We start from the raw sequence: 24,340 nt of genomic DNA, 5'->3' as shown, positions 1-24,340 counted from the left end.
ACACACACACAGGGAGTGGGCGAGAGGTGGGGCCAGAGACAATATTGCTCACCATTTCCTTTTTCTCCTTCCTGAGTTGGTGAGGTTAGGGTCACTAGTTATGGGGATAGGAGAAGGGGCTTTTAGGTGGGGGTGGCTGCATGACCCTGGGGAGGGGGTGAGTGGCTTCCCTCCTCATACCTGCTCCATTTTTTTCCCAGAGAACCACTGGTTCATGGACTCCCAAATCCACCTCCAGACGGCACAGGATAGCAGGAGGGCAGCACATTCACAGAGGCTCCCCAGGCTATTATGAGGTAATTTTATTTCTTTTCAGTTTAGGTAAAAATAGTAAATACAAGATAATCTTAATAAAGGTAAAAATACATCATTTTGATTTTAACAGTGCTACCTACACTGCAATTTTTGATTTAGTATTTTTAATTTTTTTATAAACAAATAGAACTATTTTGCTATTAGGCTATCTGTGTTCTCATCTGGCACTTAAGAATAGATCACAGGTTACCTCCCGGTTCTGTTTGGATGTGTGGGTGGCAGGGAGGGGTTGAGAAGGGGCACATGGGGTGAGGTGGTTTGTCTTCCCAGGATGCAGACAGAACTGTGCAGGGGGAGGGTGCATGTGCATCCCAAAAGGCCTTTTCCTGCACTAGCCACTGGATGTATGTCACTGTAGCTGGACTAAAGGTCTCACACGTGTATGTGTGTGAGAGTGGGGGCACTTCCTCCCCTCCTGTGGTTATGTTTCTCATTCAACAGCCTAGATTCATGACAGTTCTGGATCCAGGCAGGCTACTGGGCTGCAGATATCAGCAAGGCTGCTCAGGACAGAGCCAGTGGATCCCTTTAGGGTCCTAGGGGAGTGGTTTTGGGACCCTTGCCACCAGGGCTGGTGGCCAGGGCATTAAGCCTGGCCTTGGAATGCTGGTAGAAGTTATAGATGCCCATATGGGCTGTTAAATGTCTTTACCCTTGTTCACCCTCAGGTGGTCTTTGTTTAAATTCTTTCCAAATTTCTCACTGAGTTGTTGGATCAGGTCTGCCAGCTCCCCAGTAGCTTGAGATTTCTCTTCAAGAAGCTCATAGCGCAGGCTGGAGATATCTTGCTTGATTTCCTTCAGTTCGCCTGCAAGGACAGGTGAGATTTTGGTGAGTGTGAGCAGGCAGGAGGCGCTCATGCCACATGCATTTGGGCTTTTGTCTTTCCAGCAGATGCCAGGTTACTGGTCTAGCCCACCAGGGGTTTGGTGAGGGGACAGGGGCTTCTTTTTGACCTAAGTACTGCCCAGCTGCTACCACTAAAGGATATACCCATCTATTTGAGACTGCTCTCCTCCCATTCCTGTTTAAGCTCTCTGGTAAGGGTTTGAGCTAGATGGAGGAGTCAAGATCAGGGTTGTAAATTGCTAGTGTCTATTTCATGTAATGATTGTTAGAATATCGGTCTTAGAGCCAATAAAGGTAGATTTTAAGAGTCTGAGTAACACCTTCATTAACTGGAACCCTTGTTTTCATGATGCACCTGTATTGTTCTGTCATTATTTGCAGAGGGGAGAAACTCCTGAGTGTGAGGGAAGCAACTTAGCATGATTAACTGGGCCATAGAACTGGGCAGCCAACACAGGAGCCGGGCCCGTCCTGACCACGTAAGCAGCACTATGTCATGGGAGCCCTGTGACAAGCCTACTGCCCCCTTCTTCCATACAAGGGACCCCCAGGTGAGGACGTCCACTTATTTCCACAGTGAACCACAGGGTTAGAAATCCATGTGGACCTGGGCTGTGGGAACTGTTTTATTAACCACAGGGGTGAGTTGAAAATTTCTTGATATTCTAGATACTGAAAGTCACTACCTGAGGACATATTACTCACATCTGTTTCCTAGGCGTGCCTTACATACATACATTGTAGAGGTCTTAAAGGTACAATTCGGTCAGTTTTGACATCCCTCAAAACTCACTGGGAGCTTCACTGAGCTGCACTTTCTTGGTGTAATTCCAGGGGCACGAAACCTGAGCAGCCCTACCTTCTATGATCAGGTATCTTCTTGTCAGTCACAATTACACATGCTCGAGGCAATTTTATGATTGAGATAGAAAAGTAGAGGTAGGTAGTAGGGCTGTTGCTCAGTCCCTAGATATCTTCAGCCCAGAGGGGAAGCCCCAGGGTGAAGCAGAGGGTCACTGATATTGACCAGACTCTTCCTGTAGGCCCCTGTGGCTCAAGAGAGGGCTAAACTAGTGCCTTTATTTAAGGAGGAGCTTGTTTCATTGGGTCTGGATGTGTATTTTTAACAAGTGACGCCGAGGTGGGGTTGAGAAACTGGGGTTGTCAGATTCTGAGAGCCTGGAAGTGAGAGAGGATGGAGCCAGCTGGACTGAGACAGTGGCAGAATCAGGAGGTGTATAGTCTGCTGTAACCTGCATGTGCGCCATGGAATGAAGAATTCTGGGCCATCCTGAACTCAATAGCCGTGAGGCCAACTCAAGGCAGCCACCACTGTGGTTGGCAGAATAATTATTCCACCCCCAAAGATATCCCGATCCCAATCCCTGGTGTCCCATCTATGGATGTTATGTGATGTGGCAAAAGGGAACTACAGTTGCAAATAGAATTAAGGTTGCTAATCAGCTGACCTTAAATAGGGCGGTGATTTTGGTTTATCCAATCTAATCACAAGTCTTTAAAAGTGGAAGAGTGGGTCAGAGAGATGTGATGACAGAAGGAGCATGAGAGGTGGCAGCATGAGAAGTGGGGGTGGGGGAGGTGTGTGTCCCATTGCTGGTTCTGAGATGAGTGGCTCCATGCTACAGCCAGACTAGAGGACGGACTCGAGATTAGAGCTAAGGGCTGTTTCAGCTGATAGCCAGCAAGGGACTAGCGGTCTCAGTCCTACACACCTCCTTCTGATTCTGCCACTGCCTCAGGTCCAGCTGGCTCCATCCTGTCTCACTTCCAGGCTCTCAGAATCTGACAACCCCAGTGTTTCTCAATCCCACCGTGATTGTAGCTTGGTGAGACCCTGCCCAACTCCTGCCGCCCTGCAGGAAACTGATCCAGTCTCTTACCTTCATTGACTTCGTCATTTTCTCTGTCCACCTGGGCCTTCAGGACATATCTTTTTATGAGCCGTTTCATGATTTTCTGAAATGTGAACACAAGGAAGGCATCAGACAAGCTTGGCTAAGCACAGAGGCAGCCTGCACTGTGTACGTACAATTCCCCTGCAGATTTTGGTCAGCTGATGGGAGTCTACCTAAGGAGTTGACCTAAGTACTGCCCAGCTGCTACCACTGGGCCATAGAACTGGGCAGCCAATCTATGGCCCAGTTAATCATGCACTGATGGGTGCCCTGCCTCGTGGGGGAACCTGGGCCAATCCCTCTGTTTAACTCCTCCCCCAAGGATTTAATACCACCTGACCCCGGGATGGAAGAACAGGATACTCTCAGTGGCAGGAGGGCGAGCCAAAGAGAGAGAGAGAGAGAGAGAATCATCTAAGATCCATGGACACTGCTCTAAGGTCTCCAAGGCCTGACCCATCCCTGCCCTTCTCTGTGACCTCAGCCTGTTATGTCCTCAGCCTGTTATATCCTCTTCTTGGGACTTCAGCTCCGAAACATTTTCTTCTGGTTCAACAACTGATGTGATCAGGAGGGAGTACTAAGTCTTAGCAGCCAGCCTGGTGTAGCTGTCTCTCTTTGAGGTGCTGTGTGTGAGTGGAGATGTGCTTAGTACAGAATCAGGACCAGGGTTGGAGGACAAGCCCACCATACATTGGAAAATTCCTACTATAGGCAGAAACAGATATAGCCAGACTTGGGAAGTTTTGTCAAGAAACCCCACGTGTCTGATCCTGCATCCTTTGTCATGTAGGAGGGGAAAGATTTGGCTTGTAGATTCATTTAATATGCAGACACTGGATTCTTTATGCAAATAAGGCATGAACAAACAGGAGACACCAAAAATAGAGCCAAGTGTAAGAAAAACTAAAGGGGGTGAACTTTGGATTTTGCCAGCTAGTTGTTCCAAGGTTCTTGCAAAATCACAGGATTTAAAAGTATTCTGGTAGCTGAGACTTTTGAATCTTGCAAGAGATGAGCAGCCAGGCAGAGAGGGAGGGATTCCCTGCTCCTTGGTCATACCTTCCTATGATCTGCTCACCTGCTCACACCTGAGGACTGAGGGGACAGAAGAGCATTTTCTAGATTGAAGGGATCTGAATTCTGTCCCTCGTTTAGCTGTGGGATGTCAAGCAGGTTAACTTCTCTCTGACTACATGGGCTCAGGAAAAGCTTCTTGTAGGTAAAAGGCATGATGCAAAGAGCGATAGGATTTAACTCATTATCATCATCAAACAGTGCTTCTCTCAGTGCCTTAATAGTGAAGACCTTGCTGAGGAGATGTCCCCTGACCCTGTGATTCCAAGACTCTCTGGTGAGCTCTGTCAGTCCACTTAGACCAGTGCTGTCCTTCCCCAGCCCTTAGCTGGCTGAGGGTCCACTTGCTCTGTGGTTTGAATTATGATCCAATTTCAGGCTGAATCATTAATTAGCAAGTTCCCTTCCTGCTGTTCTTTCTCAGAGAGGCCTGAGTCTTGTCATGTTAGTAGATAGGGCCAGATTCCTCATTGATACTCTTCTGGTCATTGAGGCAGGTTACCTAAGTTACAAGAATATATGCCTTTCCATGGGGCTCATTAATGTTCTTTTCACTTTGAATTGAAGAAACAAAACAAAACTTCACCCAAAACCAGTCTCTGTGAAAAACACACACACACAAACAGAACAAACAACCCAGATACCAAGCATCTGACATCCTTACTGAATAGGAATTCGGAAGTATTCTCCCACAGCAAACTTTCAGGCTAGTACAGCGGTTCTCAACCTGTGGGTCGTGACCCCTTTGGCGGTCGAATGACCCTTTCACAAGGGGTTGCCTAAGACCATCCTGCATATCAGATATTTACATTACAATTCTTAACAGTAACAACATTACAGTTATGAAGTAGCAACGAAAATAATTTTATGGTTGGGTCACAACATGAGGAACTGTATTTAAAGGGCCAGAAGGTTGAGAACCACTGCTCTAGTGCAGCACTGTGAAGATGAAGGGTGGGCCAGTGCCTGGGCAGCGTGTGTGGTGAAAGACTATGTCCTTCTGAGTCAGATCACAGTTCAACCAGCTGTGTGACCTTTGCCACTGAGCATCAGTTCTCTCATCTGTAAAATGGGGTTAAAGATACTGCCCCTCTCACAGCAATATGGTGAGATCATACCAATGCCCTCGTCTAGTCTGCTCCCAGCTGTCCTTTCAAGTCTTCTCAAGGTTTACTCCTGTGTAAGCAGAACTAGTGAGCAGGGCTGAACAAAGTACAAATGCAAGGTGCTCTCTGCTCCTGTTTACTGTCCTCTGACAGCTTTGGTTCAGTTTTCCTTCCTTCTTTTTTTGTGACAACTGGTTGAATAAGTACCCTCAGGCTTTTCATGGTGGATTCACAGAACACTGGGTGAGCAGCTTTCCAAGGTTGTCAGTAGCCTGGAGCTGCAAACTGACCAGTTTCTTTAATCATAGGAGAAAACTCTCCAAGGGATGGGAGGCTGCCAGGCTCACCCAGAGATGATGGAGAACAGAAATGGGATGGCACTGAGATGGCCTTTGAAAATGGTCTTGCTTACAAAGAATTCATTACGGGTACAGGACATTCACCACATAACGAGTCAGCCTCTATCTCAACAGGAGAGATTTGGCCCTTAACCCCAGAGTTATCTATCTTTTCGATAACACAGATAATCTAAACTTCTCTCTGAGAATCTCCTGTAAAATAACTCAAAGCAGATCAAACTGGTCAGGCCCGATTTTATGTGAGATTAAATATAAGATTTGCCCATTGCCAATTTTTAGTCTGTGTCATCTGATGATAATAGTATTTTGAGGGATGAGTCATTTCTTAGTGGTACTTAAATCCTCTTCACTGCACAGCTGACTTCTGAAATATAGATAGAGATTCAGTTAAGGATCTGTGTCTGGAAGATGCTACATCTGCAGTTGCTCCCTCTGGGATGGTGGCCCTAGGGACACATCACCTGGGCCCAGAGGAACACTCAGAATAACTTCAAATTTACATCTCATAAGAAATGATCGGCATGGATCAAACCGCTGATCATAAGGAAGGGTCAGGAAAAGAATGGCTGCTCTTTTATAATCAAAAACTTGTAGTTTCCATTTATCACTGGCTCACAGACTGATTCAAATTGATACAGAGATTTGACATGAATTTCCAAAAGCAATGTAAGGTCAAGAGGCCATCTTCTAATTTTTATAACAGACTTTGTAGGCTGAGAGTCTAAGGCCAGGCGCTCACTGGAGGCAGCAATAGCCACCTGGTGGCTTAAGACGAATACCTGGGAGTCATGCTGCCTCTCCATACCGAATACTTGTTTGTATGCTTCAGGTCCCATTGGCTCTATATCCAGAATCTCTGCTTCCCTCCATCATCCTACTCATACCCCAATCCAAGCCACCATCCCCTGCACCTGCAGGACTGTCACATTGTTCTCACTGGTCTCCCTGCTTACTCTCTAATCCCCACCAATTTTCTCTCATAATAGCAATTAAGTAGACCTCTTAAAGCATAAATAAAATTTTATCTTCTCCCCCAAGTTAAGCTCCTCCAATTGCCTTACTCATTGGTCATGTAGACCACACCCTACTCTTGGTCTGGCTGCATGCTTTCTCCTCTGACATTATTCCCCTCCCTTTCCCTCCCCTCCTCTCTCCTCCTCTCTGCTGGCTGGGCTCCAGCTTCTCTGGACCTGCCTAGTTTCTCCCCTCCAGCTCTTGCTGATGTTTTCCCTCTGCCTGGAAGGCCCCACATGCTGCCCCCTACTCATTTATGAGGTCTTAGCTAACTGCCTTCTCCTTGAAGGGGCCTCCTCTGATAACCATATCTAAGCAGGGGCTCTCTCTTTTCTCCATCTTTTCATCCTGTTCTCTTCTTGGCACTTTTATCAGTTTGAATGTATGTATCTGTGTGTTTACTTGCTCATTGTCTCCCTTACTGAAGTGCCATTAAGATAGGAAACATATCTTTATCCCTATTAATTAGCACAGTGCCTGGCATACAGGAAGCACCCAGTAAATATTCACTGAATGAAGGAAAGACTGAAGTGGTGTTCTGAGAGGATGACACGGCCATGTGACTGAATCCGTGCCTTAATGGAATCCACTTCTGCCCATGCCTGAGTAAAGTGTGGTACCTGGTATCTGGTGGGTTTGCTGAAAGTGTTATTTGCTGTCAGGTTCTCAGAATTCCTCATGCCAGCCTGGTATCGAGTCTTCTAGAAGAAAAATACATACATAATACATAATTCATACATACCTAGTAGGACTTGAATAACACCTACTTTTGGGGTGGTCCCTAAAAAGAGGTCCCTTGGGAGGTCAATATGCCCAGTGGTGCTTGGCTTCCTAGAACAGTTTAGTTCTGTAGGATGCCAGCAGGTTATGGAATATTGTCTGTCAATTCTGGAAAGCACTGAGTTAAAGTTATATGTGTGTCTGTCCTCCAGGACTCCTTAGAGGTGTTAATGTGCGAATATTGGGAATCCCCAGGAGGAGGAGGTAATGGGCAAGGAACCATTCTTCCCAGAGATCATTCTCCAGTTACATTCCAAGAAGAGCTATTCTCCTTCCAAGTCCACTAAGGAGTTCCCCTAAACTGGGGCCTGAGCTTGAGCCCCCAGCAATGTACCTGCCCAAGGAGCTGTAGGGAGCAGGTAGCCCCCGTCACTACTGCTAGTGCTGTAGCTTTGCTGATGTGCCCAGAGTTTTGAAAAGTATTGGCCCCTTTTGGTGCCTGGCTCTCCTTATATCAGGGGCCCCATATGAAACACACAACTTCCTCCTCCCCCTCCTACTGCCTTCTTAGCCCCATGAACTCCATGCTACCTACCCTGAATTTGGAATTTAGCATGCCCATTTCAAGGTCATTTTCACAGCTTTTGGCCTTGGATTTGCAGAGTTTGATGAGGCACATCTTGATTCTCATTATGAGATAATAAAACGATTTAGGACTTGGCACTAGATTGAAAGGAGCAGGTAGAGTTCTTCCTTCATCAAAATAAGACAGCCAGAGCTTTGCCCGGGCAAATTTCCACTCCACGTCTGCATCCTCCTGTGAACAAGGGAAACAAGACACCATCAAAGGCCATGATTTAACAGCCGAGATCAATCTTGGGGGTGGGAGTTGGGGTGTAGCCTCCAAGTTCTGGAAGCAGATTTCTAAACAGGACTCTGATACACTTGTGGATCCTCACTACAGGGGTACACTGGGGAGTTTGCTCTCGTTAAAACCTTATGCAATTAGTCATTCCAAAAGATCTCCACTTCTTGGATTTAGCAGGGAAAACAGCAGCCAGTTCATTCTCCCCTCATACTGGGTATTTTTACCAATATTGTCCACTTGCCTCTAACCAAAGAAGATATCTCATGGCCACTTAATCCTGTTACCTACAAACATTCACAGCTCTGCTGAGATACTACCATTAACACATTACTCTTTTAGAGCAGCATTGCCCCACAGAAATATGTGAGCCACAAAGGTGGATCACATAGGTAAACTTACTTTCTAGTCGCCACAATATAAAAAGTAAAATGGAACAAGTGAAATTAATTTCAGTGATATATTGTATTTAATCCAGTAGACCCAAGATGTTATCATTTCAACAAGTAATCATTATAAAAATTATTAATGAGCTATTGCACATTTTCTCATATTGAGTCTTAGAATCAGTGTGTGTTTTGTACTTACGGTCCATCTCAACTTGGACTAGCCATACTTCAAGTGTTCACTAGGTACATGTGGTAAGTGGTTACCATATTGGACACCACAGCATATTTCTTAGTATTTTCTATTGGTTAGAATGCTTCCAGGGAAGGTGCTAAGAGATTCTGCATATGCAATTCAAGGGGAACAAACCTGACTATGGTTAGGCCATAATAACTATGACTTAGTAATAATTACTTTAGTTATAGTTGTTACTATAGTAACTACAATTTACCCCCTTCCCTGATGGTGGTGGTAGATTGAAACCCCAGATCTGTTACTTCTGAGTTGGCGTCAAGGCCTGAAGGCTAACTGGGCTCCCAAGTGGGAGCAGGTGTCTGTAGGCAGGCTCCTTAGGGGTTTGCGGCTAGGACAGAGGCATTGGGTTCGGGATCATGCAGACCTGGGCTCACAACCCCTTACTACTACCTGTGTGACTTTAGGCAAGGGCCTGGGCTCCAGAGATGATGCTGCCACCCTCACATAGCCCTGAGATTGGCATTGAGTATGTGCTCTAGAAGTGGTGGTTTCCTCTCCCCACAGGCGTTGGTTACATTCAAGCGTCGGTGTGAGGTTGCAGGGATGTGCCATGAGCTATAAGGTCGTCACCAGTAGGTGTGGTCATTTTGTTTGCTTTTGCTGAGGCCCCATCAGCACCTGGCCTGGTCTCTGGGGCATCCTTTTAGACTGGGAGCTTTGTGAGAGCAGGGGTCGCTCCTTGTACAACAGAGAGGTGTGACAGGACACTCGACCTGAGAGGAATGGTGATATAGTGATGGGAACATGGGCTTTGGAATCCTCCTGGCTCTGTTCCTTATAGGCTCTGTCACCGTGGCTGGTGATTTAGCTGCTCTGGGCCTCAGTTTCCTCATCTGTAAAATGAGGATAATAATACCTACTTCATAGGTTGTTTTGAGAATTAAAGGAGTTAATGCCTGAAAAACACTTAGTGTCAGACTATTGGTAAACCCTCAGTAAATACTATTTTTTTGAAAAAATATTTTTTAATTGATTTCAGAGAGGAAGGGAGAGGGAGAAAGAAATAGAAGCATCAGTGATGAGAAAATAACACTGATTGGCTGCCTCCTGCATGCCCCCTACTGGAGATTGAGCCCGCAACCCAGACATGTGCCCCTGACTGGAACCAAACCCGGGACTTTTCAGTGCACAGGCCAATGCTCTATCCACTGAGCAAAACTGGCTGTGGCGATACTATTTTTTATCTCTGTAGCTTTACACAGTGCGTAGTGTTCAACCTTTAGGCATTTAGCAAACATTTATAGAGCACCTACTATTATTCTGGCATATGCTAGGTAGGCACTGGGGATGACAATCCATGCCCTTGTAAACACACACTCTGGCAATGACACAAGTATGTTAAACAATACATCAGCTAGACTTTTACCTAGTGTTGTGCTAAGAGCCGTGGGAGGCTCTGGGTATTCAGGCCTGTGGCCTGGCCCTGGGGATCAGGGAAGGCTGTGCTGGTGGCTGATATTTGAGCTGAGATCCAAGGGATGTGTAGTTCCCAACCAGGTTAAAGTGTGGGTGATCTGGGAGGTGGAGAAGAGTGGGAGTTAATTAGTAGGAGAGGCAGTGAGAAGTGTAAACAACTCTTGAGACAACTTTTGAGAAAGTTGGCAGTAAAGAGCAGGAGAGGAAGAGATTGAGAACTAGAAAATGAGATTGAGGGAGGATTTTTTGTAGTTACCTTTTAAGATCCAGAGACTTACTTAAATGCTGACAGGAAGGACTAGATAGAAAGGGAGAGGGTGATGATGCATATGGAGTCAGGATAATGGTGGCTCCTGAGGAGGTGAGGGGGTAAGGGGCCAGGGCACGTGGGCAGCCTGATTTGATGGAGAAGGAGGGCAGGTGGGGCAGAGCAGGGGGTGTGTGGATTTGAACAGTAGATACTCAAGATCTACTGACTGAGTAAATAAGTGTTCTCATGGAAGGCTATATAAATATATACCAAAATTCAGTATGATCTTGAGTAGTGGGACTTTCAAGAGGCTTTATTCCACTTCTCATGTTCCTGCACACATACTGCCAGTGAGATGGGAGGCGGTGGGGGCGGGGACGTGGGGGGAAACGAGGACTCTCACCTGATGAGAAGTGTGGGCTGCAGTGAGCTCTGTCCATCTTGTGTCATTACACTGTTGGGATAACTACAAACCACAGGGTTGCCCCGAACTAGTAGGCATCAATAACATGGCTTTACATTTCACATTCATTTGGACCAAAGTATGATATGCGTGTTAGGATGGGGCCAACCTTCTCAGGTGAGTGGTACAGAGACCCACAGATTACTGTTTTCTCTTACACACGGGAAAACTGAGGCCCAGAAGGGCAGGGAGGACTAGTTAGCAATAGCTCATCCACATAGGTGACCAAATAGGCATAGCACTTAAAAAAAAAGATGTTTCTCAACAGATGCTGCATTTCCGCAGGGGGAGGGTATGAGGAGGCTGGGGAGGAGGAAGGGGAAATGAGGGCTTCAGCTCTTCCTTGCCTAATCTGTCACATCATTTGACCCCTTTCTGTGTTGTTCCTACTATTTAGCATACTTTTTTTTGGAGGGCATTATGGACCAAATGTGTCCTCCTAAAATTTATATGTTGAAACTCTAATCCTCCATACATTAGAATGTAACTGTACTTGGAAGTAGGGCCTTCAAAGTGGTAATTAAGGTTAAATGAAGTTTTAAAGATGGGACCATAATCTAGTATGACTGATGTCATTATAAGGAGAAGAAGATACACCAGGGATGCATGCACAAAGAAGAACGGCCAGGTGAGGGCAGAATGAGGAGGCAGCCACCTGCAAACCTAGGAGAGGCCTTAGGAGAAAACAGCCCTGCTGACACTTTGATCTTGACTTCCAGCCTCCAGAGCTGTGAGTAAATAACTTTCTGTTGTTTAAGTCACCCAGTCTGTGGTATTTTGTTATGGAAGATCTAGTTAACTAATACATGGAGGTCTTTATTTTTTCTATGTGAGAAATACACAAGTAATTGTTTCTTATAAAAGATTTAAGTGCAGAGATATAACAAGCACATGTGAATGTCCCTTTCAAAACTCCTCTCTCTTACTCCCTGCCCCAGAAGGTGTGGAATCTTTTCTCTGTCTTTCTCTACTTTTTCTTTCTGTATATTCACATTTGCATGTAAACAAGATTTACTTATATTCTTCTATCACTTGCATTTTTTCCCTCAATATTATAGGAATTTTGCTATGTCAGCACAAAGTTTTTCTCATTGTATATATAGTATTATATACAGTATCCTATACTATATTACAGTTTACTTAAAGATTCTAATATTGATGAAGTACTTCTAAGTTTTTCTTTAATGAAAAACTATGTAAAATCATATTTCTGCACGGATCTATTCCTAGAATTGGAATTATTGCATGAAGGGGTTAGTGCATTTTATTTTGTTTTAATTTTTAGTTTATTTATATAACTTTATAATAAGTAAATCAATAACATGATTTCTGAAACACAAAAAGGTATAAATGGAAAGGCATCCAACCACCTTTGTCCCCTAGCACCACCTTTTAATAGTACCCTGCTGTGCATCTGTCAGGTACTCTTTCAAATACTTATACAGTCATAAATTAATATGTATTCCCCTCTCTTCCTTTCTTGCACAGACAGAGTACACCATGTATATTGTTCTGCAACTTGATTTTTTTCACTTAACACTCTATCTTAAAGGTTTCACCAAATCAGTGTATAGAGAACATCGTCATCCTTTTTTTAAACTGCACAATATCTCACTGTTGAGATGCATGCACCATAATCTATTTATTTAGATTCCTGTTAATGCTCATTTAGTTTACTTTTAATTTCTTGCTGTTCTAAACAAGGCTTCAATCAATAGATTATGGTTTATGCATTTTAATTTTGATGAATGCATCCTGGGACATTCTCTTGACTCCCTTATCTATTTGGCAGAATTGTATTAGTCTCTGAATGGCCTTCAGGCATCACCTCTGCAGGTTTCCTCCCCTTTGGTCAATCACAGTCTCTGCTTTGAACCTTCTGCACCTCGTAGGACTTCTTTGGGTGTGCTGGCCCAAGGCACTACAATTTGTTGATTGACATGTGTGTTTTTTTTTCCCACTGAACTGAGTCCTTCAAAGGCACAGACTGTATCTTAGTCATTTCTGTATTATGCCTACCACAGGCATGGCATACAGAAAGGAATTAATAAATACATGTGAGAGGCAGAGGGAATGTGGGCTGAAAGATACAGTTATTTTGATTTGCTGTGGGTCACCTGTATGCCATCCTGTGGGGAAACATGTAAAGAGTAAAGAGTCATGAACCTGAGTCTTTCTGGCTTTGTCGGGCCATTTTATGTCTGGTGCCCACTATGCCATGTGGCAGGTGACAGGTTTGCTTCTTGGAGCAATCCAGAAAGAATGAATGCCTGTTTGCTGTTTTGGCTTCACATTAAAAACACGGGGGTTCTAAAATCATTACCATCATTGCTGAAAACAGCAATGTAAATTAAACCAAGGGAGAGAGAGGATTATCCATTAACGGGTCTTACCTCAATTTCCTGATACGAGTTGTTGATCATGGCTATTAGCATATTGAGCAGCACTACCACCATGGTGACGTTATAAACGCCATAGAGAACATAGCCAATGTTCTCAATGAATTTGTGGTCATATTTCAGCACCACTGAGATCACTTCAGACAAGCCAAAGATGGACCAAAATAAGGTTTTGAAACTTTCTTCAACCCTGCAAGGAAACAGCAGTCATTTCAGGCAGTTTGTATCAGCTAATACTTTTCACATGGAAGTTGCTATTACCTAGACTTCAGTGGTTACCCTTGAGTGGGGCTGGGGCTGGCTGGTAGTGCCTGTATTCTGAAATAATGAGACATTCAGATTTCTAACAACACTTGGAAAAAATATTATAAAGGGCAGGTTCTTTTCATTCAGTCAGTTTATTTGGACTACTGACAGTAGTATCATTTTTATCTTGTAATTAAACATTTAAAATTAAGTACCATTAGAATAAATAAATATGTTTATTCTAATACAAATTATTTTTCTCAGAAGCACACTCTTCCTTCAGTAATTTGAGACTCTTCTCAGACTACCCAGTCCCACATGAAAGGAAGAGGATGGTGTCTACTGATGAAGCTGGCATCACTGGTGACTGGGACTTGTTGGGCACTTGACACAGATCAGCTCACTTAAGCCTTATAACCACTTCTGTGGTGGGCTCGCTTATTACCTCCATTTTACAGATGGAACCACTCACGCTCAGAGCCTATGTGTCTTTCCTGGAAAGTGGGATGCAAATCCAGGTGTGTCTGAGTTTAAAATTGTGTGTACTTCAAACCACTATACTTTCCCACCCCCTGGCCCTGTGGACTGAGGCCAGCCACATATATCAAGTCCTCTAAATTTGAGTTGAATAATCAGGAATGAGAGTGGGGAGTTTAGTGTGCCCATATTGTTGCAGTTTGCTAGGTCAACACCCAAACTGCACTCACTCTTCAGCTCACTCAAAGTAGTTACTGCATGTGCGTTGAGGAAAGTCTGAGGAACACCTGGCATTTAGGACACTACTCTTTGATGCTCATGAGATTTTGGAGTTACCAAAGTACCCTGGTTTTAAGAGTAATATTCAAGCACATTTCACACTGTACTTTGTGGTCCTGACCCTGTATTAGTTTTATGACATAGAACCTAATCAGAAAGCTGGATTTTGGTTGGGTGGTTTAGAACATGCACGTGTATCTGATAACATTTGAATGGCTGAGCAGTTCTTTTAGTTTGCACCCAGATTTCTTGTATCATTTGTGAGAAAGCACTTCCGTTTTTCTCTTTAACATTTCAGATTTTCTACACTCACCCACAAATGGCCAGGATTAGCTAGATTAAAAAAAAAATCAGCGTTTCTTAAGGATTGGTATTTATTTGACAAGATGTACAAAAATACTGGTACTTACCCAATGGTTAAACATTTCACTCTGACTCGCATGAATGTCCCACTCTCCTGTGTGTGAGTGTGTGGGGGCATAGGTATACGTGTGTGTCTAGCTAGCTGTTTGGCTCTATGCACCGCTGTCTGAAAACTAAATATAGAAGTGTTTTTTTTGTGGTCATTATTTGTTTTTGTTTTCCTTTAAAAACATGAGTTTGGAATATTTAATTCATTTTCATTTTAGCAAGAAGGAATTTCGTTGGAGGTTTGGAAGTAACCACTGGGTAATAAGCCATTATTGTAGAGCTCCAGCTCCTGAGGCTACTTTGAGAAAGAGGGAAAACTGTTTCCTCATGCAAGATGCAGCTTCCATTTGTGTAAAAAAGATGCTGTTCCTTGTGGAGCCTAGCTCACTGCAGGCACTGTCTCCATTTAGAAGCAATCTTTTGGTTATCACCCTAGTGGAAGGGAACAGTGGCTGCACACCAAACCCCATAGCTAGGATGTGGCCTTTCTGACAGTTGTTTCCTTTCTGGTGGATCAGGTGGAATCTGGAGGACACTGTGTTGAAAGGAGGGGCTGGGCGAACAGGTACTGGTCTAGGATTATGCACTTAAACCACAAAGAGTCTAAGAAATGGGTAATATATGCGACTGAGAGACATTTTACAGAAATTCATCTTCCCTTTCTTACCTTGGAAAACCCCACAAACCTTTGGCTGACACAATGAAGCAAGCAATTATAGAACACATCAAAGGAAAGCCTTCTGAATTCTCATTAGGGAAAATGCCTAGGTTCAGTCTGTATTTTTCACATTTGCTTCTTCCTATGATTTTTGCCACCAAGCTCTGATTTATCCTTAGTGCCTTCTCTTAGGCATTCTATGTCAACAGTCTGAAGGAGGCAGAGCTGGCCCATTAAGCTGTACATGTTCCATTAAAAAAATATTTATAGATCCCTAAACCTAGGCCCATGCCTCTCTTCTACCACTCCCACGCTTTGCTCCCCCACGTCAGGCTTGGAATGATCAGCTGTTCAATTGTTGTCTGGCTTCTAGTTAATCTTCAAAAATGCTTTATTTCTATTCTATAGCTTAATGATTAGCCTCTAGACTTGAATTTGACCATGACCTCCAGGACAATCTAATTACAAGAGGCCTGGCCCAAGCACTTTGGGATTGCCAGAGTGAGAGGAACTCCCTTGGCATCTTACCTGGCGGGAAGGGGTCTTACCCAAACAAACAATGTGTTTTTAACAAGCTCTTCTAACCACTAGGGGATATCTATAGCCCCTGCTTCCTCTTATTATGGGGCAAAATGAGTTTCAGTAAGAAATACCTTTAAAAAAAGCAGAGTCCATTGGTTTGCATAATCCAAAATGGCTAGATTTACCATTGTCATCTCTTGGATCTTTCATTTATACCCACACCTCTTTACAGGAACTTTCAGTGGACTAACAAAATATAATAGTTTTGTTGTTATTTCTCAGAGGGGACCTTATGGGCTGAGTTATGCCCAATTATCTGGACTAAGTTGTGAGCAATTAAATATTTTATCCATAGCTCAGAACATAACTAAAATATATTCTGAACAGAATTAAAGAATTCAGTGTTTCAGAATTACATGAACAAACTAAAACATTTATGTTTATATAATCTTGGTCTGTGAAAGATTTCATAAACCACAGAGGGAAAGAATTGCCCCAATCAAACTTGTATACATAAAAAATGTAAGTAAAAATATAAGGTAAAAAGACTAAGGGAGTAAAGAATTTGCAACACATAAGACAATAGATGATGTCTTTCTTACATAAAGAGCTCTTATAAATCAATATGAAAATGACAGACATCCTAGTAGAAAGAAGGGGAAATGTCCATGAAAACTTGATGTTTTTCTGGTGACAATAAGTAACTCGATATGCCCAATAATTAATTTGATATGCCATGCTTATGGCATCTTCTGGCGGAGTATGTAGCAGGAAACAAATGAAACTTCTCCTCACTGCCCTGAGAGGGAAGAGACTTTTGTTCACTTTGACCTTGGAAACCTATAGTAATTATTCTCAGAGAGAAGCTGGCCTCAGATAGAAGGCAATAGTACATTACTAATTTCAGGAGTTTGGGCATTGGAGCTAATCCCAATGTCTTGTGAGGTTATGATGCTCTCTGAGTCATGTACTAATCAGCACCACAAATTTTAGGAGCTATGGGACTCGGAGCATGGGGTTGTCTTTCAAGAAGAAAGTATCTTACATTTGGCTTCCTTGGTATTCACCAGGAAGCCATTTGTCTCACAAAAGGCCCCCACTGTCAACTAATTGGTCTCAAGGCTAAATTTAAGGTTCTTTACTGATAGGGAAAGCAGCCACTGGTTCTACATCATCTTCTCATTCACTCTGGCTAGCTACAGAGTTTGCCACAGATTCCTCCAATTGTGTCAGTCATGGGAATCTTCACAGAGATAGCTGGAGGTAGAAGAACAGCAAAGGTGCATGCCTGGGTTCAAATCCCAGCTCCAACATGTCTTGGCCTTGTGAGCTTGGGCATGTTATAAAACTTGTTTGAGTCTCAGTTTACTCATCTATGAAATGGGATAATGGTGTGTTATTAAGTTGCTGTAAAGTATATAGTAAGAGCCCAATAAATGGTAGCTATTATTTTTATTCATTAGGTTGTTAGTCAAATAATCACTGACCTCCCAGCTATTGTCCAGGTTATAAGGATACTCTGCTGCCCAGAACATGTTTCTGTCCTTGTGAGGGTCCCATTCTCAAGCATGCCCTGTAGAGTGAGTGAATGCTATAAGTAAGTAAGCAAGGACTCTCCATTTGCCTTGCCTTACCTTGCTGGGGAACACATAGAACCCCATCAGCCCCTCAGGTGCTTCCACACAAGACTGAGTGGAGTTAATAAATCAGCTGCCTATTGACTTTTCTGAACAACCCTCATCTTCCTTCCTGTCTGCAAAGATCATCACAAACCCTTGATTTCATGTAAATCCTCTCTGCTTTCTCCAACGCTTTCTGTCTTTCAATATTTGACATGTACTCAATAGGCCACCCTGGCATAAGAAGTGCTCCTAACGAATAAAAGGGGAAAGTACCTATGAGTGATGTTGAATAGAGCACCATTCACCCCCATCTTAGTAGGTGTGGTGTGTGGTGGGGTGGGGAGGGGAGGTTGGAGCTGATTTGTCAAGTAGAAGGCAGGGATGTGGTAATCAGTTCTCTACCAGATCTGTCTCACCTGCATAATGGGACTTTAATAACAGCTTGCTTAAAGAGGCAGTTGTGTATGAGAACAAACTGATCAACAAGGCGATGGTTTGGGAGGATTGTTATAAAAATTGCTGCTTCTTCACAATGCCATGAAGCCCTTCCTCCAGTGTCATGGCATTCTCTCTCTCTCCTTCCCCAAACAGTTACGTTCAGTTACCTACCCAAATCTGCACATAGCAGGGTAAAATTAAGCAGGAGGATCAGCTCCTAATAGACTGTTTCTCAGTAGCAGGCATTGGGCTAGAGTTCTGCTGAAGTGGAAACACTGGACACCTGCCACTGGGAGATGGAAGAAGATGCTTGGACCATAGAGAGACTCTGTGAGAGGGCCATGCTTCTCTAATGCCCAGACAGTAGGACCAGGCTCTAGGAAGGTCAGGGGAAGAGAGTGAGACTCCAGAGAAAGTCTGAACCGCACCCCTGCTATGCCCTGCTATGCCTTGCTATGCCCTGCTATGCCCTGCTATGCCCTGCTATGTCCTGCTATGTCCTGCTAACTTGTGTGCTCCAAATCACTTCCTGTTTTTCACTTCTTGTTTTTTCTAGGGCCCTAAATGAGGAGTTTGGCCAGTGATTTTCACCGTTTCTCATCTTGTGGCATACATAAACTAATTACTGAAATTCTGTAGCACACCAAAAATTTTTTTTTGGCTGATATGACAAAAAATAGGTATAATTTGACTCATCACACCAGATGGCTATTGTTGTATTGGCTGTTCTTTTTTGTTTGTTTGTTTGATAATCTAAGGCAATGGCCGGCAAACTGTGACTCGCGAGCCACGTGCGGCTCTTTGGCCCCTTGAGTGTGGCTCTTCCACAAAATACCATGTGTAGGTGCGCACGTACAGTGCGATTGAAACTTCGTGGCCCATGCGCAGAAGTCGGTATTTTGTGGAAGAGCCACACTCAAGGGACCAAAGAGCCGCATGTGGCTCGCGAGCCGCAGTTTGCCGACCACTGATCTAAGGGAAAAGAGGTCAGTGCCCCAGACTAAATAGTCAGGTATTGCATATTTTAATAATTTCTGCATTATCAGTTGAAAATCACTGATTTAGATAGTCCAGAAGTACAGGAGTCTGGCCCCAGAGTCAGTGCCAGGGAACTTGGATGCACAAAGCCTAAAGTCCGTACAGCCCAGATTCATTCATACTGAAGACCAAACACTTCCTCCAGGAGCCTGGTTGCTTCTCAAGGGCAGAGCTGTGCTTTCTTCCCTTATGAAACTCCAAACTTAGTCCAGACTTTGGCTCACTGAAGGCGCTGGGTAAGTTCAATGTCCACTGAATGAATGAATAAATCCCTGATGCACATTTTGGTTTCTTGGTTCCTGATCCCAGTGTCACCTAGTCCAGGTAGGGCTCTGGGGAGGCAGAGTACAGGCTTTGAAGTTAAGTAAACCTGGGTTTGACTGTGAGCTTTTGGTCAAGTAACTCTGTGCCTTTTTTTTTTTAAATTCTAGCTGTAAAATGGAAAAACAACAATCTCTACTTCATAGGGTTGCATGAGGATTAAATGAGTTAATAGAATGCTTGTGAAGTGCATAAAATACTTCCTGGCACATAACAAATGTGTGATAAATGTTACTAATTTTATTACCAATATTCATATTTTTTCTTTCTTAACTGCATTGGCTCCAGCATCAGGGCAAAAGACTTCCACCCTACAATCAAGTCTCAGAATAATCCTTTAAAAACATGACTGAGATCCTGCCCCTCTTCTCTAGTGGCTTTCCATAGGCTAACAACTGAACTCAGTCACCTAGCTCAGGCCTTAAGGCCCCGGGTAATCTGAATCCTCCCCACCTCATTAGCCCACAGCAGAAAGGCACTCCGGCTTCTGTGCCTCCCCGTTCCATATGGCCACTCATTTTTTCTCATTCTTTAGGCTTTAACTGATTGTTACATGCTCAAGTAGTCCTTCTCTGACTGTTGTGTCTGAAGGAAGCCCTCTCCTAATTCCCCTTTCATATAGTGTTTTATTTTTTCTTAGCTCTCAGCACTTAACCTCTTTATTTAAAAGAAAATTATTTTGGGTCTCTTTTCTCTGTTATCACACTCATGGAGGAACTCGACCTCCACAAGGGCAGGGCCTGCCCACTTTTCTGTCATCAGTACCCAGAATAGCGCCCAGCTTATAGTACGGATTCAGTAAACATTTTTGTCAATGAATGATTAAATTCTGGGAAAATGAGTGCTCAGATTCACCTAAGAACTGTCTCTTCTGATAGCTTTCTAGATCTAACCCTGGGCAGTTTAGTTTCCTGTCCCTCTGTCACTTTGAAGAATGACATTTTAAACCTAAGTTATATCCTAAAACTGAATTTTAGTGAATAAAAAGGTAGGGATTTCTTCCCTTTAGGATGGCTACCATCAGTCTGAGTATAAGAAAAAGGACTTGGGGAAATGTCTGAGAACATGCTGTGAAAACATCCAAAATGTTTTCAGTGTATCATCAGTTCTTTTCCCTCAAAACTTTGTGAGCTCTTACCCTGTTCCAGAAGCTCAAAGATACCAGGCTTTTAAAATTCATGTCATGAATAAACATGAGAGGATATAAATAAACATAGGATAGTAGAATGCCTTTTGGTAGCAGGCATAATCATCCTTCTAAAGTAGCCCAGGAGCCCTGGCCAGTAGTTAGAGTGTTGGCCCGCACACCAAAGGGTCACAGAATCAATTCCCAGTCAAGGGCACATACCTGAGTTGCAGGTTTGATCCCTGGCCCTGGTTGGGGTGTGTGTAGGAGGCAACCAATCATCGTCTCTCTCTTTCTCCCCACCTCCCTTCTCCTCCTCTTCCTCACTTCCACTCTCTCTAAAAATCAATGGAAAAAATATCCTTGGGTGAGGATTAACAACAACAAAATAACCCAGGAAAAGATCTGTATTTTTATCACTTATTGCACTTATTGGAGAGTTATGCTAAGATAAGAACTTAATGTTAGACCCAAGGTATATATTTAAGCCATGCAAGGGCTCCTCCTCCTACCCTCTTGAGCCCAGTTGCCAGAGTACTCTCTGAAGGCAGATCTGATTTCACTTCCTCCTTTTCACAAAGCCTTAGTGGACAGCTAATACCCTATCAGGACGAACTTCATTGGCTCCTGCTGGGTTATCTGATCTTACTTTCTGCCATTTCCCAAAACTCTTGCCTACTTGCCTACTTTTTCTTTTCCTTTTTACAAAAGTTTATTCTTAAATGTACAACAAGCTCCAAGGTAATATTTATTCTAGCTATAGGTGGCAGCAGATAGTAGGGCAGGGAATCCAGATGTTTAGACAGGAATGGAATTAAGGATCACCATGCCTTAGGCACAAAGAACAGCTTACTTTTTGGCAGATTTCTTAATTCCACTGTGGCCAGGGGGCCCTTCCATGTGCCCCTCAGGTTGAGCTCCTCATATTTCTTCTCTTTTTGTTTCTGCTCCAGTGCCATATCTGTCTCCTTGACCTTTGTGGCCAGACATGGAAACAGCTTTTATTTTTTTTTAAAGAAAATTTTTGTACCACGAGGCATTGAAACATCTGAGCACATCAGTACATCAGTATATGGGCCGTAAGGCAGCTACTTTCTCCTTCACTTCAAAAAAAAAAAAAAAAAAGGCCCTGCTTGTTGACACTTTGCACAGGCTGGCATATCCTTCTAGTCACCCTCAAAGACCTTTTTAGGGTCACCCCCTCCATGAAGCCGCCTTTGACCTTGCCAGACAGAGTCCAGTGCTTCTTCCTCATTGTGCTGCCCAAGTACCCTTTTGAGGATATTTTTGATTAGAAAAGTTTCAATCCAGCTATGCTGTGAAGCTGTCTCCACAATAGCTGATGCTTGCTTTTTTTTTACTTTTCAGACTCCCCTACTTGTTTATGAGATTGTTAGGGATGAGAGCATTGTTTTATTAACCTCAATTATAGCAGAGCCAAACACAGAACTTGCCATTCAATAGCTTCTCCATAATATTTGTTGAATGAATATACACACTTTGTAGTAGAAAGCTGCTTTACCCAGGGGACAATTGCAGGCTGCATATTTAGTGCTGAGATATGGAGAATCACCAGGTTCTCAGTGATAATCATTAATCTGAATTTCATATGTTGTTTTTTAGAATAGCCATAGGAAAGCTGTTGTAAAGACACCCAGCTTCTACCTCAGAGCATATGCCCTGGTGTGGGAAGTGGGGGGAATTTCTGGTCAAAAGGTGGAGGATGGGCTTGGAGTCATGCAGATCTGGGTTCAAATCTTCTTATTGGTTTTGTGATCTTGGGCAAGTTCAGCATCTCTCCGAGCCTCAGTTTCCTGGTAGTAATATCTGTGTCATTCCATTGTGAGGTGGATCAAATGGGAAAGCAGCACATGTGCTTATCACAAATTGTTCAACAATAGGATGGTGCAGGAGTCCTGGGGTGGGGTAGGCATGGACAGAGTCTCAGGGAGTCTCCCTCAGCCCCAGTGCCCCTTCCGGTTCATTGGAGCCAGCCTCTGAGCTGTGGGCACTGAATCAGTGCCTTCTGCCCCTGCTGGGCATATGAATCTGAGTCTGGAAATTTTCCATAACTGTCATGGAAAACAGAAACTTCTAATTTTGCCTAGCACTGCTGAGGCTCCTTCCATTAAAAAGATTCCTGGGAGACAGAATAACCTTAGGAAAAGTATTATTTTTTATTAGAAAAGTCTCAACCCAGCTATGCTGTGAAGTTGCCTCCATAACAGACTGTGGAAAAGATTGGCTGGCATCATCTTTGGGGGGTCAGGGCCCACATTTAATCTCTAATCAGAAGTAAGTGGGGGAGGCCAAGTTTACCCAAAGGGAAGACGAGGAGCCCATCATGGGTCCCCCCATCCTGGGCATTCTTGGTCACATCTGTGTACCTGATCTGCGATGGTCACCAGTTGGATGGGTATAAAGAAGGCCATCTTTTCCTGTGCATTCTCATTCAGCTGCATTTCATTAGTGGGCCAAGGAGTTTTTGTCTCTCTTTTTCTAACACTTAATACAGAGTGCTGGGATCCCAAGATTTCCATATAGTCTCTAAGCAGAAAAATCCTTGCTTTATGAAATATGTCCATTCCAGCAAAGTTGACTATAAAACAAAACACCAAAAACCAAATCCTATTTGTCTACTGATTTCTATGATAAGATCAAATATATAGTCCCATTTAGAACAAAATTCCTAACAGTTGGAATTGAGAGCTTTTCTTACAGGCTTTCTGAAAGAAAGTGCATTCTCAAGCAGTTTTCTTTTCACATCCTCACCCTGGCCTTAGGATACTTGATTTTGTACTGAGAGCATAAAACATACTGAACATCTCCTCCTTCCCGCGGCTTATTTGCAGTTTCTAATGGAAGTGGCTTGGAGACAGTGAGCTGTTAGCAGGTGCACTATCTGTCATGTCCAGGCAGCCCTGTCCCTGCTCTTTCCTTCAGGTCAGCCTCCTACACAGAAGCAGCTGTGAAGCATGACCAAGACCTTTGAGGAAACCGTTGGTTCTGAAGTGAAAGGAAGCTGAAAGATTGGGAAATGCTTATATGATCTGACTCCAGAGCTCGCTTTTTTAATGCAGAGCTGAGACTGGTCTCCACCTCCCTATCTGAGTGATGATGAGGTTGAGTCAGATCAGCATTTCTCATTGCATGGTCCTAAGACCACCTGAATCAGAATCCCCAGTGGCTTGTTAATGTAGGCTTCTAGGCCTTGTGTGGAACTCGAAGGGGTAGAGCCTGGGAAGGCCCAAGTTTAGCCATTTCCCCAGATGATTCTGGTATGGTTTGAGAATCATTGATCTCAATCAAGACTGCTCAGACTGTGTGTTTATTCATCCTGTGGCAGATTCATTCAATCTGTCTGTTTTCTTCTTACCCCCTCCTTGAGGTCTGTCAGATGAGGGATGGGAATTTGAGTGGGGAAGGAGGTATGTGATTCCAGAACTGGAACACAGTGGGGATTAGGGCAGGGCTTGGTTGAGGGTTGGGGGTCTGCCATTGGTAGAGAAACCTTTCCTTTTGTCCCAGGATGTCCCTACGTCTCCCATCTGGGATAGAACTCTACTGGGTGGGGTTTAAGTGGGAGTGGCTTTTGTGAGCTGACCTGGGACTGCACCCCTAGAGTGAACAAGGTTCCTATAAGATAGCTCTCTATTAGTTCCTAACAGATGGAGTGCAAAGTAGACTCCTGAACAGTTTCTAGGAACCTAAGCTGTCCTTGAACATATCAGGGGTGAGTTTTGGGGTGGGGTGGGGGTCAATCAATGGGGCAAGAATACCTACACTATGCTTCTGGCCAAATTTTCTTTCT

The 24,340-nt window shown here is 43.7% G+C and overlaps 1 protein-coding gene across 1 annotated transcript in view; it reads right to left on the bottom strand.

Moving 5' to 3' along the window:
* Positions 1-513: 513 nt before the first annotated feature.
* The window catches only part of TRPC7 (transient receptor potential cation channel subfamily C member 7), a 141,248-nt gene continuing 117,421 nt past the window's right edge, over positions 514-24,340 (bottom strand). Inside the window, exons 8-12 of the mRNA XM_006753530.1 lie at positions 13,386-13,581; positions 7,952-8,173; positions 7,257-7,337; positions 3,066-3,141; positions 514-1,123 (exon numbers count right to left, since the gene is read on the bottom strand). Of these exons, the coding sequence (XP_006753593.1) occupies positions 954-1,123; positions 3,066-3,141; positions 7,257-7,337; positions 7,952-8,173; positions 13,386-13,581 (745 nt within the window). The 3' untranslated portion in view covers positions 514-953. The remainder of the gene's footprint in view (positions 1,124-3,065; positions 3,142-7,256; positions 7,338-7,951; positions 8,174-13,385; positions 13,582-24,340) is intronic.

This window comes from Myotis davidii, unplaced genomic scaffold, assembly GCF_000327345.1.
Source record: "Myotis davidii unplaced genomic scaffold, ASM32734v1 scaffold471, whole genome shotgun sequence".
Taxonomy (NCBI): domain Eukaryota; kingdom Metazoa; phylum Chordata; class Mammalia; order Chiroptera; family Vespertilionidae; genus Myotis; species Myotis davidii.
The sequence above is the reverse complement of the archived record's forward strand: the minus strand, read 5'-3'. Positions and strand labels throughout refer to the sequence as shown.